Source organism: Stegostoma tigrinum, chromosome 8 (genome assembly GCF_030684315.1).
Source record: "Stegostoma tigrinum isolate sSteTig4 chromosome 8, sSteTig4.hap1, whole genome shotgun sequence".
Taxonomy (NCBI): Eukaryota; Metazoa; Chordata; class Chondrichthyes; order Orectolobiformes; family Stegostomatidae; genus Stegostoma; species Stegostoma tigrinum.
In genome coordinates, this window is record NC_081361.1 from 55071774 (window position 1) to 55091289 (window position 19516).

At 39.3% G+C, this 19516-nt stretch overlaps 2 protein-coding genes across 4 annotated transcripts in view; one reads left to right on the plus strand and one right to left on the minus strand.

Annotated features, from left to right (window-relative positions):
• The window catches only part of LOC125456090 (FYN-binding protein 2-like), a 91823-nt gene extending 82490 nt beyond the window's left edge, over window positions 1-9333 (minus strand). For 2 of the 3 annotated variants that reach the window (XM_059647890.1, XM_048538792.1), the window contains exon 1: window positions 9244-9333. In XM_059647890.1, the coding sequence (XP_059503873.1) occupies window positions 9244-9279 (36 nt within the window). In that variant the 5' untranslated portion in view covers window positions 9280-9333. Of the gene's footprint in view, window positions 1-8716; window positions 8815-9243 lie in introns of those variants that run through there. The other variant, XM_048538793.1, reaches the window with a different exon arrangement.
• The window catches only part of prkaa2 (protein kinase, AMP-activated, alpha 2 catalytic subunit), a 133002-nt gene extending 121768 nt beyond the window's left edge, over window positions 1-11234 (plus strand). Inside the window, exon 10 of the mRNA XM_059647891.1 lies at window positions 10025-11234. Within this exon, the coding sequence (XP_059503874.1) occupies window positions 10025-10249 (225 nt within the window). The 3' untranslated portion in view covers window positions 10250-11234. The remainder of the gene's footprint in view (window positions 1-10024) is intronic.
• The last annotated feature ends 8282 nt before the right edge of the window (window positions 11235-19516 follow it).

Sequence of the window (19516 nt, forward strand, 5' to 3'; positions counted from 1 at the left end):
TGGATCAAAGTGTCAATCATTGTAGTAAGGAGCGACGATACTGGAGAAGGTTCCTCAAATAAGGGCATATGGGGTGAAATTTAAAAATGAAAAGGAGGCAATGACTTTGCTGGGTGCGTGTTACAGACCACCAAACAGTCAGGAAGAGATAAACAGACAGGCAAAACTCACAGAAGTGTAAAAAAAACACTAGGGCAATAACAGCTGGAGGTTTCAACTTCCACGACATTAACTGAGATGAACATGCATGAAAGGCTCAGATGGGACAGAAATTTTAAAATACGTCCATGAAATATTGTTAAGCCAGCACACAAAGTCGTACAAGAGAGGAGTGATGCTGGACTTAGTTTTAGGGAACAACATGGGGCAAGTAGTAGATGTGACAGTGGGGGAGCATTTTGATGATAGTGTCCATAATTCCGTAAGATTTAAGGTAATTATGGGCAAGGACAAAAACGAACTTGAAATAAAGGTTCTGAATGGGGAAAGATTGATTTTAGTAAGATTTAATGGGATATGGCCAAAGTGGACTAGGGCAGCTACTTTCAAGAAAATCCACATCAGAGCTGTGGGAGACATTCAAAAGGGAAACATTGGAAGTGAAGGGCTAATACATGCCCACAAAGGTGAAAAATGGGACCAAGAAGTCCAGACATCCCTGGATGTCAAGGAAGGTACAAGATTGGACATGGAAAAATGCAGCTTATGATAATATACTGAAGGTGAATACCCTTGAGGAGTATGGAAAATTTCAGGGGGTTGCCTAAAAATAAAGGGGAGCAAGGAGGAGACATGAAAAAATACTAGTGGGTGACATTAAGGAAAATCTAAAGATATTTTAAATATATTAGGGTCTAGAGTATATTAAGTATATTAGGGACCATGGAAAGAGTCAGCCCGGTTAGGAACCAAAGTAGCAATGTACATTTGGAGCTAAACATATATCTTCAGGTTTTAAATTTTTTTTATTACTTTAGAGAAGGACAAAGTAGATATAGAAATCATGGAGGAGGTGATGCTAACGAAATTCACTTTGAGAGAGGAGGGTTAGCAGGCTTGAAAAAGGACATATCCCCTAGTTCAGATGAGATGTATTCCAGCCTGGGGGTGAGAGCAAAGGAGGAGATTTCAGGGGCTCTGACATTAACTTTTAAAAACCTTTTCCCCCAGGAAGGATGTTAGAGGACTGGAGGATAGCTAATGTGGTAGCATTACGAAAGAAGCACTAACAAGCACTAAACAGGAAACAACAGGCCAATGAGTCTGAAATGTGTGACAGGAAAATATTGGAAAAATTCTGAGACACAGAATTAATCTCTTCTTAGAGATGCAAGGACTCATCAAAGATAGTCAGCATGACTTTTATAAAGGGGAGATCATGTGTAACAAATTTTGATTGTTTTTTTCAGGTAGTGTGTAGATGGCAGTAGTGCAGCTGATGCTGTCTACATGAGCTTCAGTAAATCTTTTGACAAATCTTGCATGGCAAACTTGTTAAGAAGCTAAGAGCCTGGGGACCCAGGGTAATTTGGCAAATTGGATCCAAGATTGGCTTAGCAGCAGGAAAGAAAAGGTGATGGTCGAAGGGTGAGAGAGAGACTGGATCCCATGCTATTTGTACATTAATGATCTCGACATAAATGCAGAACTTGGGTTTGCAAACAATATGAAAATCAGTGGTATAGTAAATAGTGAAGAGGAAAGCCTTCAACTACAGGACAAAATAGTCAGGCTCGTCTGATGAACTAAAAAGTAGAAATGGAAATTTATCTTGAGAAATGTGAGGATCAACAAAGCAAAGGAGCATGCATTAAATGGCAGGATGCTGGGATTTATGAGGATCAGAGTGACCTCGGCGTGCACATTCACAGATCCTTAAAGCAGCAGGTAAAGGCTGACATGATGGTTAAGGCAGCATATGAAATACTTGCTTTTAGGAGTCAGGCATTGAATACAAGGGCAAGGGCGGGGAGTACTCTCATTAAATAGTGGTAGTGTCCCAGATTCAAGACCCTCCAGCTCCAGAGGTATGTCATGATATCTCTGAACAGTTTAATTAGGAAGTATTTAAAATAGCATACAAGCTACAGGCCAAGTGCTGGAAAACGATAGTAATATAGATTGATGTTTGTATCAGCATTGGCCATCAATGGGTTGAAGGTGCCATTTCTGTGCTGAATGAATTGGATGATTCTATGACTTCCATGCTCACTTTCAGCTCCAGGCATAAGGAGCTCGTGTATTGATTTTGGCATTAAGATTGTGACCATCCATTCGGCTACCACTGCCATCTCCCATTGTTTCCTATCAAATCAAGGCAAACATTACATCCAAGGAGCACCCCAGTTCAAGCACGAAACTTGCATTGATTTTAGAGTTTCTCTTTCATCACCCATCAAAACTGATCTGTGAGTCCTCTCACTTCCACATTCAATCATATTCTCACTAAACCACTGACTATCCAATTTTCCTTCCTGAGTTGAAGGCCAGCTGATATTCTATATGGTCCCACCCTTAACACTGCCTCACTCACCTTCAAATCTGCCATCAAGAATGAACAAACAAAATCAATGCCTGGCTCCTCAAAGAAAAGATATCCATGACCACTATGTCTTTGCAAACAACGACTCCATCTCCAAACTCCTTCCCATGTTGTTTTTTCTAAATCCACACCATCTTTGCACACCAAGACAGCTCTGAAATGGCCATTTTTAAAAATCCACAAATTACATCCTATGGTTGCCATGACCATTGTAAATTACTCTTCATTTTCTTGACCTGTTTTTTGGCGTCATTGACCAAATCATCCTTTTCCAACACCTCTCCCTTACTGTCAAACTATTGTGGCAAGGCGTGTATCTGGTTTCATTCTTATTTATCCAGTTGCACGCTGCTCCTAAAATGGTTTTTGCTTTCTGCTCTGTTAGCCCTGAAGAAAGCTCATGGATCTAATCCCCTTCTTATTTCTGAACTACCTGTTGTCCTCTGGCGACACCTGTAGGAGAATAGGTCACACTGGTGTACAAATATGCCTTGGACAATCTCCACTTCCTTGACTTGTCTCAACTCGTCCACTACATGCAAGTTATCAATTCTTCTATTAAAGTGTTAGGAAGACAGAAACCACTATCTTCAGCTGCCACAATAATCTCCTTTCTTTGTCACCCTGACCTCAGATCATTGTCAGTAGCAGAACTAGATTGTCTACAACTTCAGCAACCAATATCACTGAGACCTGGACTTCCAACCCCCTGACATTTCTATTTTAAGAATTCTTGATTTCACCCCAGCAAGATTGATCATCTCTATCCACCTTGGCTGTTGAAAAGCACATCCATGCTTTGCTTGCCTTCAAGCTCAATTATTCCAATTCTGTTATTGGCAACTTTCTGTTTACCTTGCCTTTAAGAGAGCCCACCTTTAAAGGACTCCATGTACTGCAGATGTCCAATGTTGTGAACAGGATTCTCGTGGTGCAGTGTTGGCTCCCTATAGGCCATTTGTGCAGCTGGCATTTTGTGCATGGTAACCAGAATGTCAATGCAGATCACAGAGCTGACTTCTGGCTCTGGAAGCTGCTACCACACTCGCACCTGAGGGTCTGTGTGAGGGGGAAAAAAATGTAAAGAGAACAGTGTCCCTACATTTGAGCTGGAAGGCACAGGTTTAAAGTCCCACCTCTCCAAAAGGTGTCTTAACACATCTGAATAGTGGATTAAAAATATCTATTCTGGGTAGCTGTGGGTCTGCAAGTTATACACACCATATACATCAGACCATTTTCTGTAATGTCCACCTCATAACTGGTTTATTTCTTTAATTAAACTAACCCAAGAGTTAATCAATTCCTGGTAAGTGATTGTTCGTTACAGCATTTCCATGATATCGTAAATCTTCAGCTTCAGTAAACTTGACATTATCCACAATCTGCTGTCCTAACACAGAAATCCCATTTTCCAATTACTCAAGACATGGGCTCCCAATCAAACAAAGCCTCAAATATGTAAATCTTCTCAAATCAGAGAATTCCTACAGTGTGGAAGTGGGCCATTTGGCCCATCGAGTCCACATCGACCTCCTGAACACCATCCCACCCAGACCCAACCCACTATCCCATCTCTGTAACCCTGCATTTCCCCATGGCTAATCAACGCAGCCATTACATCGTTGGACTGTGGGAGGAAACCAGCACATTCAGAGGAAACCTGCACACATATGGGGAGAATGTGCAAACTCCACACAGACAGTCACTCAAGGGTGGGCTTGAACCTGGGTCCCTGGTGCTAAGACAGCAGTGCTAATCACTGAGCCACCGTGCTGCCCACTGTATATTCTGCTCTTCAAATTCCTCCTTCGTCATGCCACTCCCTATCTCAGTAACTTCTTGTAGGCCTATAATCCTCCAAGAGTTCAGCTTTCTTTTGCATTCCTATTTTCCTTGCCTTACCATGAGCAACTGTGCCCTCAAGTTGGTCAGTTCTGAAATTCACACCCGAAACCTCTGCACCTTTATCACTTTCTTTAAAGATACTCCTTAGAACACCGATCTTTGACGAAGCTTTATAGTTATCTATTCTAATACTGCCTCATTCATCTTGTCACGTTCATCAGTTCACATTCAAGTAAAACACCTTAAAAAACTTACACCATATTAAAGACTTTAATATAAATGAAAGCTGTGGCTGATCTTCCCAACCCTTGCAAAGAATGTGTATTACCCTAGAAAAGGAGAGTGGAAACTCTGCTCTAGCTATTTCTGAGAGAATCCAACACAGCTTTTAGAAATGTATGCCAAAGATCAGAAAATGAGCTTCAAATTTGACTGTCTTTATTTAGTGATGCTGTATCTGGGACAGCCATGCAAAATAACATGGAATCAGTTGTCTTAATCGCATAACTATGTAGTCTCCAGTGTGCACATACTGGCAGCAAGAGCCTCTATAAGCTGTAATAAAACGCTTGCTTTGAAAATCTTGGCACTGAATATACAACCAATTTAACACTTCCTCTCAGATTAATTCTGGCCTCATGTATCTGCAATGTGGTTCAACCCAACACGGATAGCTGTGCTTTCAACTATCTGTGTCTGGACTCTGAAATTCATATCATCAACGTCTCCATCCCTCATTCCAGGAAGGAATTTTGACTGGTCAGCTACTTAATGGGAACAGGGTCAGGGTGCAGTAAGTGGCTATAATTGATAAGATAAGCTTGGAGAGGCCAAGCGGAATTTTGAAAAAGAAGATAGATATGGGTTTAGGGCTAGGACAAGAATAAGTTTTAGAAGAGGTTTGACCTGTGGGCTTACGGAAGAAGGTGATGCTGCAGAAACCGACTATTGGATGTTCTTAATGTTAGTAACCAATATGTCCCTGAGTTCGTCAGAATTCTTGTTGAAAATGAAGATGGAGAAGACATGGGAGAGAAATGTAAGAAGGCTTAGGGTGCAAACAGGAAGTTGACAGTTATCTTTGCTTTCTAGAATGAACTTGGAATAGTGAATAGTTTTAGTAGGCAAGATTAGAACCAATAACTCTTTACATAGTGGTGAATGGCTAAATCATACTGATCAAGTCTACATCACTTGGACTTCAGGAAGTGGAGATAATGGCCATTCCAAAGGGAACAGTCAGGGTTAGAGACAAGAGGTTTAAAAGAGGATGGCAGTAAATTGGGAGTGGAGGTGCAATTAAGCTGATCAGTAGCGGCAGAAATGTCATGGTGACCTCATGGTCAAGGTTAGACATTTGGCATTTGGAAACTGCAGTTGTAAGTAAATTGGAGGAAGTGTTTTCTAGATGTGGAGATAGAGGGAAGTATAGTTGAAGTGCAGAGGTGGATGTGGCTGAGTGTAACATACATATTAATAAAAAATCAGAGGCCTTAAATTTCAGTTTCATTTCTGACTGGATAAAGTGGATGTATTTTAATTAAGAATGCCTTGTTATTGCTGTGCTTTGGTTGAAAAAAAAATGGTATAACCTAAATTGAATTTATAATATTGCCTTTAAAGTAGAAAATGAGTCAAGGTGCTTCAGATACAGTGAACATGATTGGTTAAGCAAAGGTATTTCAGTGAACGAACGACCAAAGATGAGCCAGCTGGAATTTCATAAGGGAAATTGTATGTGAGACAAAAACAGAAAATGCTAGAAATATTCAGCAAACCTGGTGTCAGCAGCACAGATACAGCCACATACAAGTGCTAACATTTTAATTTCCAATTTCCAGTATCCACTGAGCTATGTTCGAGTTGAAAGTGAAATGGGCAGGAGAAGAGGGTTTCCCCCAAAGACAAACACGAGCAAATATAGTTGAAAGTGAATAAAGGAATGTGGGTGGTGAATTTAAAAAAGTACTTGGAGATTACTTTGTTTGTGACTAGGGTAGGAAAGTTTCTATCAGGGAAAGGCTTTGCAGACATCATGGAGTTCATGAATTCAGTGTAAAAAGGCTGCATGGAACAGAGATTAAGAATGAAATTATTGGGAAATGAGAAAGGAATGAGAAAAACCAGGATGGAGAATATCTGAATGAGAAACTGGTTGGAATGCTGTAGGACCATGGTTCTCAAACCTTGCAGGATAAATGGCTGAATGTATGTTATTGTCTTCAGCTTGCTGTGCAAACTTATGTTTAATTGAATTGCATTTAAGAACTTTCAAAACATTTATAAAAAGGTACATAAAATCTCTTTGCCTATAATGTTTCTGGTATACACCAGAACCAAATTATTCAATCTTTTATTTTGTCAATGGAATATTAGTCTAAACAGTGGGAAGCTAGCAGTAATCTAATGTAAAAATTTGAAAGTTCTTTCAATTTAGACCATAAGACCATTAGACATAGGAGTGGAAGTAAGGCCATTCAGCCCATCGAGTCCACTCCCCCATTTAAATCATGGCTGACAGGCATTTCAACTCCACTTCCCTGCACTCTCCCCATAGCCCTTGATTCCTTCTGAGATCAAGAACTTATCGAACTCTGCCCTGAAGGCATCTAACATTCCAGCCTCCAATGCACTCCATGGCAATGAATTCCACAAGCCCACCACTCTCTGGCTGAAGAAATGTTTCCTTATTTCCATTTTAAATTTACCCCCTCTAATTCTAAGGCTGTCCCCACAGGTCCTAGTCTCCCCTCCTAATGGAAAAAACTTCCCAGCATCCACCCTTTCTAAGCCACACATTATCTTATAAGTTTCTAATAGGTCTCCCCTCAACCTTCTAAACTCTGATGAATAGAATCCCAGGATCCCTAGCCGTTCATTGTACGTTAAACCTACCATTCCAGGGATCATCCGTGTGAATCTCCGCTGGACACGAAATGAAATCAATTAAAATTTTAAACAACGTCACAGTTCTAAAACTACCCCCGCAGATTATAAACGAAACAAACATAATCTGAGATCCTTTCCAAAACAAGTGACATCTTCCATGGCTGACCATTTTCCCTTTTCATTTACTGGTGCCCTTTGACACGACTGGCCACAGTGTCCTTCTCTAACTCCTTTCCCTCATTATTTAGTTAAGCAGAACATCACTCCATCATAAAAGTATTGTGATTTTGCTTTCACAGTCCCAAAGATCTATCCTTGCTACCACATGCTCCTCAGCAACATCCAAAGTTCAACTTCTACATGTGCATCAAGAATACACTGTCCTTCCTCTCCCATCACCTCACTGACTCCTTTCTCTACTTGCATATTGCTTGTCTGACAGAGTCTGAAATAAGCCTCAGTGCCTTCAGTTCAAGAGCGGACAGCTTGTCTCAGTGATGCTCAGGCAACAACCAAAGATACACAGTCTCTGGAGTAGAGGTTTTAAGTTCCAAGTGAGATTCTGACAGGATGTTGCCCTTAGTTTTGCAAAAGGCGCTGAATATATTTCCATTGTAATTATACTGTTTAAAATAGTGAATGTGACAAGTGTTATCCTAGTCAGTCTGGCTCCATGGACACAAACTGACTTCATGTACGTGTATTAGCAGCGTCAGGATTTGCTATCAAATGGGCAATATGATCACAACACATCAAAATAAACAAGTGGATAAGACAAAACTTGCGTGTGATTAATCTTATTTTCATACTCTCATGTCATTCAATTTACCAGGAAAACAGAATACTTAGGCTGACGATGTAGGAAAGGGCAATACTGAATCATTCACCAATATGGTGCAGTAACACCCTCAAAACATGACAGGGGAGACAGGAGGAAATGCATATATGCAAGCTCAAGCTGCCAGTACTTATTTATGATTTGTCGTACTTTGTGTCACAATTCATTGTCAGCCAAATATCCTGCCATGGAGCTCCTTTCACCAGAAACTATAACCACAATACATTTAATCACTTAGAGTACAAACATTAACAACGACGGCAGGTTTGTGGCCAAATATTCAATTCCTGTGGTAACGTTACGAAATATTTATCTACTTTAACCGCAGTTTAAAGACAGCAGTCTAGAACTAGGTAAGCAATGTATTTACCACAACGTTAACCGCTGGACCCAGTTACAGTTGGTCACTTTTGTCTCCTTTTCTGGTAGTTTGTGAGATATTGATTCCAATGTGCACCGTGCCGTGGGGAGGGGCAGTGAACGTTTCTGCTACAGGTACAAGTCGCAGTGATAAAGCGGGGTCTCTCTCCCCCCGGGACTGAACCCGAACCAGCAGCAAGCTCAGAGAGAGGAACTGCGTCTTCATTCAAAAAACTTACCGCCTCTGTATCCATCGGAGCTGGCTATCCCAATAACGCGTGGCTGAGAGTTTAACAGTGAGCTAGCTGGCTGAGTAGGTGTTTACTCCGGGCTGGGGACTAACACTGATTGCCAAGCGCTGCTTCCTCCTGCAAACCAGCGGGGAGGAATATTCACGCAGTACGTGCCTTGTGATTCTGGGCAATGCGCCTCCAGCTGACTATCAGGTTGCACTGATTCACAGGGAAACTCCTGTTAAATTTCCAGTTTCCTTTCCCTTGAAGACGCCAACTGTTTTTCTTTATTAACGTTAACACTTTGAAAGACAACCTCCTTTCTAGGGAGGGTTTGGGGGGGGGGGGTGAATTAACTTCTCACAAACTCAACGTTTTACTGTTTTTTTCACTTCACTCGACCTCCGCCCGATTTTCGGAGCTCACACACACAGGCGGAATCTCGCCGCGGGATTTTCCGCTGGCCAGGCGGTGGTTGTTCCAGCGGAGAGTGGGAGCTGTTACTGGGAAAACCAGGCTCCGAAGGAACTTACCGGGAAATTGAAGATTCCGCTCGGCAATTTCTCCATGCCTGGAACCCCCTGAAATTCTCAATTCAACTCCGAGATTTCGGAGGGGTTAAGTGAAACAGTTACTCGGGAACAGTCAGGCTTTTAAATACACAGTCTGTGTACATAACATCTAACCTCATAGATCCCTGTCTCCTACCTATCCAGTACACTACTTATCTGGCACCTGGGGAAACATGACGACTCAGTGGCCAGCACTGCCTCCCCACAGCATCAAAAACCCCCAGGTTCAGTTCCATCCTCAGCTGATTGTTTGTTTGGAGTTTTCACATTCTCTCCATGTCTGCGTGGGTTTCCTCTGGGTGCTCTGGTTTCCTCCCACATCCAAAGATGTTCTGAGGAAAGTCACTGGACCTGAAATGTTAACTCTGTTTTATTTTCTTCACAGATGCTGCCTGACCTGCTGAGTTTTTCCAGCAACTTTTTTGTTTCCAAAGATGTGCAGTTTAGATGGATCGGCCATGCTAAATTACCCTGTAGTGTCTGAGGATGTACAGTCTTTCAAAATTGGGGGGGGGGGGGGGGGGGTGAGTGTGGGGATTTATGGGCATAAGGTCTGCATCTGGTTTGGATGGTCTTCGGAGGGTCAGTGCAGACTCAGTGAGCCAAATGGCCTCTTTCCGCACAGCAGAGATTCTATGATTTTGACCCTTCCACACCCTAATCTTACACTTGCCTTATATTCTTACCATTTGACTGCAGTCGTTAAAGGAGCTGTCTCTGATTCTGGATGTTTTAATTTCAGATTCAGCAACTGACGACTGTGGAAACAGGATGTGGTTTGCCTCCCCACAATGAGATTCTGCGCAGTGAGAAAACCAACAGTATGGAACATTGGTCAGTGGAGCCAAGATTGGAATCTCCTGTCAGAAATGCAGACTTTTTTCTTTCGTTAAGACAAAAGAGGAAGAGTGGCAATCTGCCGGAGTGTTTCTCTACCTCCATCTGCACGAAGTTGCCACTCCGATGAAAATCTGACACAATCACTCAGATTTTGCGATTGAGCTGAAGGTGGCTCCATGAAGAATCAAGATCTTGGGATGGCAATTTTAACATTAAATGAGTATTGGAAAAGAACTATCCTTAGAATAAGCCCGTGTAAGGACCAGCTATTGTGTGAGAATCCCCATGTTATTTTTGTTCCAGATAGGCAACCCCAAACCGCCAATCTCCTGGGTGAGGGGGAATGAACCCATTTTCCCCTTGTTCAACCATGCCCCTGAGTTGGTTGCAACAAAGTTAATTAAGAAGCAACCCTTTCCTTGTGGATGCCTTCCTGCCAGATTGAATGAATCTTTGTTTCAAAATGAACAAATTTAACAGGCTTTCTTGACTTAACAAAAGGCTCAAGTTATTAATTATTAAACACAAGAAAAATAATATCACAACTATGAGAAATAAGCACAGAGACTGTTGGAGAAATTCAGACAGCATCTGTGGAGAGATGAACAGAGTTAACATTCTGAATACAGTATGACTTCTTCAGAATGATAAATGTGGTTAAATTTTTTTATTGTTTTGACTGAGGCAGGGAAAGGCTGAAGGGAACAGATAATCAGGAGGTCCAGTGCAAAAGACTAAGGAATTGTTCCTAGTGATGAAAGAGAAAAACAGATATAAAGTGGTTGTAAATTAAGGTGTGAAAGGGAGAGAATGGGTCCTCTCTACTGAAAGTAAACAAAATAAATTTGATGGGGGTGTGGTGAAAGAAAAATGAAGAATAGATATTTTGTGTCCATTTTCTAAAGCTATAGAACTCAATATTGAAGTCTAGAGAGGCCAGACTAGAACACATAAGAGCTTTGACCCACATGAGCAGGGTTGAAGCTCACATTTATCCCTTATCCCTGTGTATTCTTGAAAGGGAAACAGCAAACATGTCTCTTCTCTAGATTGCTTTATTTTTTTCTATCGTGTTCACAGTCTGAAAAACTCACAGGAGATTATGATTTAGTTTGTGGTGTATTTCTCCCTTTGAAGCTGCTGTGATACCATGGATGTGACATTCCAGAACTCCTCTCTGGAAATCTGCCGTCATCTTTTGGCTCCATGTCTGCTTTTTAAAAATATGTTTCCCATTAAAAGTTTGACATGCCTTAAGGTGATCCATAACATTTTCCCAGACTTAGATTCATTCTTCTTTCAATACAAAAAGGGGAAAAGCAAAACAAAAAAAAACTTATAGTTAAGCACACATCCATTCATGTAACCTATGTCAATTATATCTTTTCATTTATACATTTTGTTTAGATTCTGGAAAGGACGTCAGCAAGTACATTTGATTTTGTGGCAATATGAGTAATTTTGGATCTAAAACTTTTCCATAATAGTTAATCAGTTGTCACCATTGTAGACTGTGGTCTTTCTGCCATTTCAGACATATCTCAAGTGTCTGACAGTGAGCAATAAAGAGAGCTTACTTCTGTACTGTGCAGTACTATTTCTGAATTTTTAAATTTACTTTTGATTTATCTTCATAAAGAAGAACAGCCTGTACCCTGGTGCCATTCATATTGATGGTTACTTTAAAGGCTTGTTTAAATCTGGAGCTGCAAGTACAGGCTCACTTATTAAAATGTCTTTCAACTTTTCAAAAACAGAATGCCATTTTGCAGTAAGTACTACCTTCAGTTTTGTTCCTAAAGCAGATCTATAAGTTGGGGGACTACTGAGGCTGAAGATTGTGTTGAAGTTCCAGTAGAACCCACTTCTCATTCCCAGTCACTTGTTTCGTTGTGGGAATGAGGAACTGTGCTATCACTTACACCCAAGCAGTCCTGGGCAGAACATATCTTTGGCCCACTAGGTGCCCTTAAGTGACACAAGGAGCTTTTCAAAAGTGGATTCTGTTTCAAGTGCCCATGCCCACTGATCTTCAGAGAATTGCTTAAGTCTTGCAAATTCCAAGTATTTCTGTTCAAGAGAATTCCAGACAGTTGATAATTTTTCATGGTAAATCTCTGACTCCCACTGTACAGACTTGGTGGGAGTAACTACAACTTTTTCTCAATTTTGAGCTGTAGTGTTCCTATCTCCACATGGTGGTCTTGGAACAACAAGACACGATGGGTTTGCACACCCTTATTAATCTACATTGGCAATCTGTGCACTTGCTAAACTAGTCCTGTCTATTGGTGAAAAATTTGAGTGAAATCCAGGCCAGCTGGTAAGCTCTGCAGAGAACATTAAGGTTTTGAAAAGCAAAACAGAGGGTTTGTTTTATCACATATGCTACCCGGACAGGATTCCACTGTAAACAATCCCATTTGTTAAGGTTTCAGTTGACAAACATCAAAAATGTAATATATTTATTATTGAAAATTGGACAGGATTCTACCTAAGAAGTTAACTGTAGATTTATTTATACATGCAGACTTTTAATGAGGACTATTTTACACATTTGGGAAGGCCCAGAAATATAACAGGAAAGGATAAAAGAGATCTGGATGTTGGTAGGGGAACAGAGAATGGTACTTGGTGAAGGAAGTGAGCCTCGCCTTTTACAACTTGAGGATGGGAAGTATACCCAACATGTTTGCAACAAGAAACAATGTAAAGCGTTGGGAAGGCAATACTTATGGCACTGAGGTGACATTGGAGGCAGTTGTAGCCAGGTAATGAGAAAGGCAAAAAGAAATAGACTAGAGAATACAAAGATGAGAAATTCTCATGAGCAATTAGTCTGTGAGTTCAGGTTTGAGATTTACAACATCTTGAGAACATTTAAATAACGTGAAGAATAAGCATACAATTAGAAAGATTGTAGCAACTGCAACAATTAAAGCAGTTACAATGCTACTTCACATCCTACTGTAAGTGTAAGGGTCTTCTAATCCTAGATGACAACTTTGGTTGTGAATTGTGTGACTTGAAATACAAAACAAAAATAGGACTAGATCAATAATGAAATGCGCAACAATGTAGAGACCAGGAAAACTACAATAATAGAAGGTAATGACAGATGCAGAGGAAAGTTGAAATCAATCTAGACTGATGAGGAGATATCATTGCTGTTAACATTACACAAACAGTACTGAGGATATTGGAATGTTAGCATTATGATAGCACTGATTTTGATAACAAGAAATAACAAATATCTGATAAAAGAAGAATAGTAGAATTTATTAAAAGATAGTGTCCAGGTGGCACCTCCGTTATCAGATGTGGAAGAGAGAGATGAAGGGAAGGATGAAATAGAGTAAGAAGATAATCTTGATAATAGATTTGCTGGTGTAGATAGTGTAACAGGGATGAAGGAGGATAATGTTGTAGAATTATTAGGAAATGTAGAACAGATGATAAACTGCCAGAATAAAGATAATACTACAAATAAAATCACTAAATTGGTCAAACTGTTAATAAAGAAGAAACGTAACAAAGGCAAAATGCCTATCAGCCCAAAATCAGATCAAAAATGGAGAAACTAATAATAGTTCTAGTTCTGGAACTAGAAAATCATATGCCATGAAGACATCTATCTACAAAATAATGTAAACACAATTTTTAAAAGATGAAAAATGTTCAAGGAGAATTATGGTATGAATGATGATATTAATTTCTTTAATCTATTAAAGAGCTTGAAGAACATTTTAGGGGAAAATTGTTGACAATTATGAACAGACTGACATTAGTAAATTCTTAAACCAGTGAGGAACATAAGAATGGTGGTTTAATGTTTGTTATCAATGAGAATGAGATTAGGGAATATGGGGAAGAATTTAGGAATAAAATGGCTGCTTGCCCAGATAAAATTACTATTTTTGATTAGTTTACTGCAATTATACTGATCTGGCAAGAGTGTTTAGTTCATGGATGAGAATATCAACAATACCAAAGTGCATTAGACCTTGTGGAACAGTTTTGCTGCTAATGTCAGAAGATCCTGCTGTTCTGAACTGTGTTGACAGCTGGAGGCCAAAACAATTGATTCAATCCAGTTGTGCCTTCTCAGCAAAATTATAGCTGGGAAATTGTTGAAAGTTATCATTATTAATCAAAGATGGAAGATATTTATGCTAAAAAACATTAGTACCTCCAAATGCAATGAAAAGTTGACTTTTGTACAAAATTGTTTAATGGGGGAAAAAAGTCTGGGAAAGCATCCATAGTGGCATTTGTGGGTTTTCTGAAAGCATTTGGTTTGGTTGGACATAATTGATTAATTGAAATTTTAAAAGATTGTGAATTTACCCAGAAGTTATTTCATCATGAATACACTTTGTACCCATGTTAGAATAAAGATTGAGGGTGAAGATCATTGAATCATAGAACTTTACAGTACAGTAGGAGGCCATTCAACCCATCATGTCTGTACCAGCTCCTGAATGACCTACCCAACCAGTCCCACTCTCCAGCCCCATCACTGTAGCTGTCTAAAATCACTACTTTCAAACAAATATCCAGTTCACTTTTGGAACCTCATATGGAATCCACCTCTACCACTGTCCCAGGCAGCACATTCCAAATCCTAACAATGCTCTGAATCAAAAAAGTCTCATCCTCATCTCATTCCTGGCTCCCTTGCTGACAATCTTGGAACTGTGATTCCCAGTTACTGACATCCCAAATGGTGGAAATGGAATATCCTTTTTTAAAATTACCAAGAGTGTAAAATAATCTGCTCTCACCATTGTTGTTTAATACTGTAATGCAACTGTATTGAGCACAGGAATTGGGATCATGCTGGGTAATAAAAGTAGAGCAATGATATGTACTGCATTTGTGATGGTATAGCATTCATTAGTAACTGATACAACAGGCGGTTTAAAATCTGGAAATCTTTTTACATTTCGGTAAAAAGACAGGTTGGAAATTAATATCAAGGGCATGGCTGAATTTTTAAAATCGCCTGTAAGAATAAAAGATTAACATAACAATGGTAAACGATGAGAATTTAGGGGACTTTATAAGTCCATGTGCGTTTTGCCTGGAGTACATTTGTGTGTCAATCTCCAACAATGAATTGACAGTTAAAGATCGGCCTAACTTAAACCAGCGCAGAGAATGGAAATTTGAAATTCTATGCGATCCCTAGGTTTTACTATCATCTCATACTCAACGAGGTTTCATAAAATGCATTGTTAGATTAGATAAGGAAATTAAACATGTACGAAACTTATATAAAATCGAGCATTGGAAACGACAAATGGTCTATTACAACGGGAAAACAGAAATGGGACATCGGAGATACCAACACACAAGTTTAAATTCCTGCGGCGAATATTAAAATGTGGGAAGGGATGAAGGAAAGATATCGACGCATCCTGTCGTTAAACTTGCATATTCAAACAGTGGCTTAAAATTGAGGACCGAATTGGACAATGCAACACTTTAAAAATTCTGTATGACGCTGAATTCGATGGGTCGACTGATTTGTAATTCGTGAAGAAATACTTGAAGTTCATATGAAAAATGGAGTGAGGTCGAGTCTTATAAATGGACCCTTATGAAGGATCACAGGACTCAAAACGTTATCTTTGATTTCTCTCCATTGGTGCTGCCAGAGCTTTTCCAGCAATTTCTATATTTGTTTCTCCTAAATGGGCTGCCTTGAGCTTTGAAGAAGAGAATGTTGGTTACTTTTACACTGATCTACACAATGAGCGAGCGATTTCAGTTACAGAAATGCTGCAACGGCGGACAAGCACTAAGTAAAGACTTTGCGAAGTTAAGATACCTGCTGGGGACAACGTGGATTGGAAAACAAAACTTTTCCACATGTTTTGGGGAAGTTTTAAGTTCAGTAAAAATGTTAGGATCCATCGAACGGGATAAAACCCATCGAGCCATGAACGAAAAAAAAACAAACCGTAGTCAGGATGGACTCTGGGGGGATATTTTGGTAAAATCAGCTTCTTATACCGATGCTGATAAATAAGGAGCATCTGACGTGATATTGAGAAAGGGAAGTGAAGTAGCAGTAGCCGATGTTGCGAACAGATTCAAAGACAATAATTCACTGCTGGAAAACATCGACGGAGAACATGGCACAGTCTAATCATCTAGTGTTCCTGTTATTTTGAAAAGACTCCTCAAAACCATGACATTCTTTGGACCTGCACTTGGAGCTTGGGGGAAACCTTTTCATCTTTACAATGCCTGGATGAGTGCTTCTTTTAAAAACAAACTGCAAAATTCAAGAGTTTCACTAGCCGGCTAGCCAGACTTACTGTACTTCCACTGGATATTTTAATCAACACTTACCAAATAAAATATAAGGCATTTAATGGTCTCTTCGAGATTGCTGCTTTTATGAGATGTTTATTTTCTTCTACTAATATTTAACTTTTTGTATCGTTTCTAAGTTGGATTTATAATGAGTATTTTTTCTTTTGATAGTTTTAGTTAATAACATTGCAATTTTAATTGTTTTTCGAGTTGGGTGAGAGATAAATTCACTAACTGCATGATGAGTTTTATTACATGAGGATATCGAATAGGCTTCCATTTTCCCAACCTCTGAATTACATTCTTTTTCTCCCTATCCCTATTTGCGATTTGAAGTCAAGATCTAGTTTGACACCTCATAGACAAAAGACAGCAACATTCGAGATAAAGGCAACTAAATTTAACTCATTAGATTTATATTTCATTCATTCATTCACAGCCTTTTATACTCCCTCATAATTAATAGCATTTTTGCAGGCATTTCTTTGCATCTCAATTTTAAATCAGTGTCCCTTTATTAAAGATTCACCTACTAGCAGAAGCATCTTTTCAATGTCTACCCTGTTAAGATCTCACAAAATCGCCCATGTTTCAATAAGCAGATCCTAGCCCGTCTAAAATCTGATGAATAAAGGCCTATCCTGTTTAGCTGTTCTTGATAAGTGAAACCCCTAATCCAAGAATCTGGTAGCGATAAGCTTTTGAACTGCCTCCTGTTCTTTCTTAAATACAAGCAGTAAAACTATTCAAAGTAGTCCAGGTGTAGTCTTTCCAACAACCTACACAGTTCTAACAAGCCTTCTTTTGTGCTCCTGAGATGCTGCTTGGCCTGCTGTGTTCATCCAGCTTCACACTTTGTTATCTCAGTTCTAACAAGCCTTCTGTTTTTAAATTCCAATCCCCTAGCAATAATAAAGGTGAAAATTCCATTTGACATTTTAATGGATTGCTGCAGCTGCATGCTATCTGTTGTATTTGATGCACAAGAACACTTAAGTATTCGATATTGCACTTTTTTAAAGCCTCTCTCTCTCTATTTTGATAAGTCTACTTTTTGTTCCTTCCTACAGTTGTGCATAACCTTACACTTTCCTACATTAAACTCCATCTGCCAAGTTTTTAGCCCATTTTTTCAAACTTATGTTTATCTCCTTTCAGATTCCATATTTCCTAATCACAACATGCTCTCCCATCTTTTGTTGTATCATCAGCAAATTTGGATGTATCAGCTCCTTGTCATCAAAATAAATAGTAAGTAACTGAGGTCTTCTGACTGATCCTTGTAGCACTCCTTTAGCTGCAACTTTCCCATCTGAAGAAAAACACACTAATTTTTACTGTTTCTTGTCTATTAACTCACCCTCAATGCACACCGTTACATTACACTTAATGTCATGAAGTTCGATCATGGGCAATAATCTTTTTTGTGATACCTTATCAAATGCCTTCTAGAAATCCAAAAATACTACATCTACTGATTTCTCATTACCAACTCTGTTTCTTACATCTTCAAAGAATTCTGGCATATTTGTCAAACATGCTTTGCCTTTCACAAAACTATGTTGATGTTGTTGATTGCATTAACCTTTCTAAATGTCCTCCTATTTCTCCTTAATAATAGAGTCCAGCATTTTCCTCATGAAAACTGATTAGCTAATTGGCTTAAATTTCTTGCTTTATGTCTCAATCTCTTATTGAACGGGGGTGTCATATTCATAGCTGACCAATCCACTGAAATCATTCCAAAATCCAATGTCTTCTAAATTATTTTGACCAATATCAAAATGACCAAGGTCACTGTCTCTGCAGCCGCTTCCTGCAAAGGCCTTGAATGCAGATTATCAGGTTCTGGTGATATGTTTGCTTTGAACCCCACCAATTGTAAAGTGCTTTCTTCCTCAAGGTAGAGCCTGTTAAAAGATCTTTCCTCAGATTAGCAAATTGTTTATCTGTTATCTCCTGGATATTTATAATGTCCTCCATCATGAAGAGTGATGCAAAATTTTGGTTTCAATCATCTGCTGTTTCCCTGATTCCTTTTATTAATTCCCCAGTTCATTTTTAAAGCCTCCTACACTTGATTTAACTACTCTTTCTTTTTATACTTCCATAGAAACTGTTGCTGTTAAATATTATTAGATCTAAAATAGCCAGTTTCCAGGTAGATTCTGCAACGTACCGCTCCAAAACACAGTTTACAAATTTACATTCCATGATACTGTTGTTCATCAGTTTTGTCTCATCCAATATGCAGATTACAATCATCCATGACAATTGTAGTGTCCTTTCTTGCCACCATTATTTCCTGATTTAAACTTTGTGCCATAGTGAGGGAACTCTTCTGGGCCCTATAGACGACTCTTATCCATGACATCTTTCCCTTGATATTCCATATTTCCACTCAAACTGATACCACATTATGATTTATTGCACCTGTATCCCTACTCATACCTCGTATCATACTACTCATATCACTATACTGATACCTTCCTTTATTAACAACACTCAACATCAGCTCACTTGTTTTTCCTTTTCACCTATTCTTCCTGAATGTCAAACACCACTGAATATTGAGTTCACAGTCTTGGTTATCATGCAACACATTTCTGTAATAGCTACAAAGTCATATTCATTTATTCTTTTTGTCCACATGAGAGATGATGGCCTCATGGTATTATTGCTGGACTATTAGTCCATAAATTCATGTAATATTCTGGGGACTTGCGCTTGAATTTCACCATGGCGGATGGTAGAATTTGAATAAATAGAATTCAGGAATTAAGAGGCTAATGGTAACCACAAAATTGTTCTGAACATTCTACCTTATATCCTGCAGGGAAATAAACTGTTGTCCTTAACTTGGAGCCAGTTCCAGAGTCTGAGTTCCAGACCCACAGCAATGTTAACTGTCTAGCCATATTCCATGAATTGAAAGAAACATCTATTTTGCCACAGATGCTGTGCACAACTTTGACTTTTACCATCACGAGTTATTTTGGTTCTAATTTCTACTGCAGTCCTCTTTGGATATTTTCTACCCATTCCTGCCAAACTTTGATTATCATTTGTC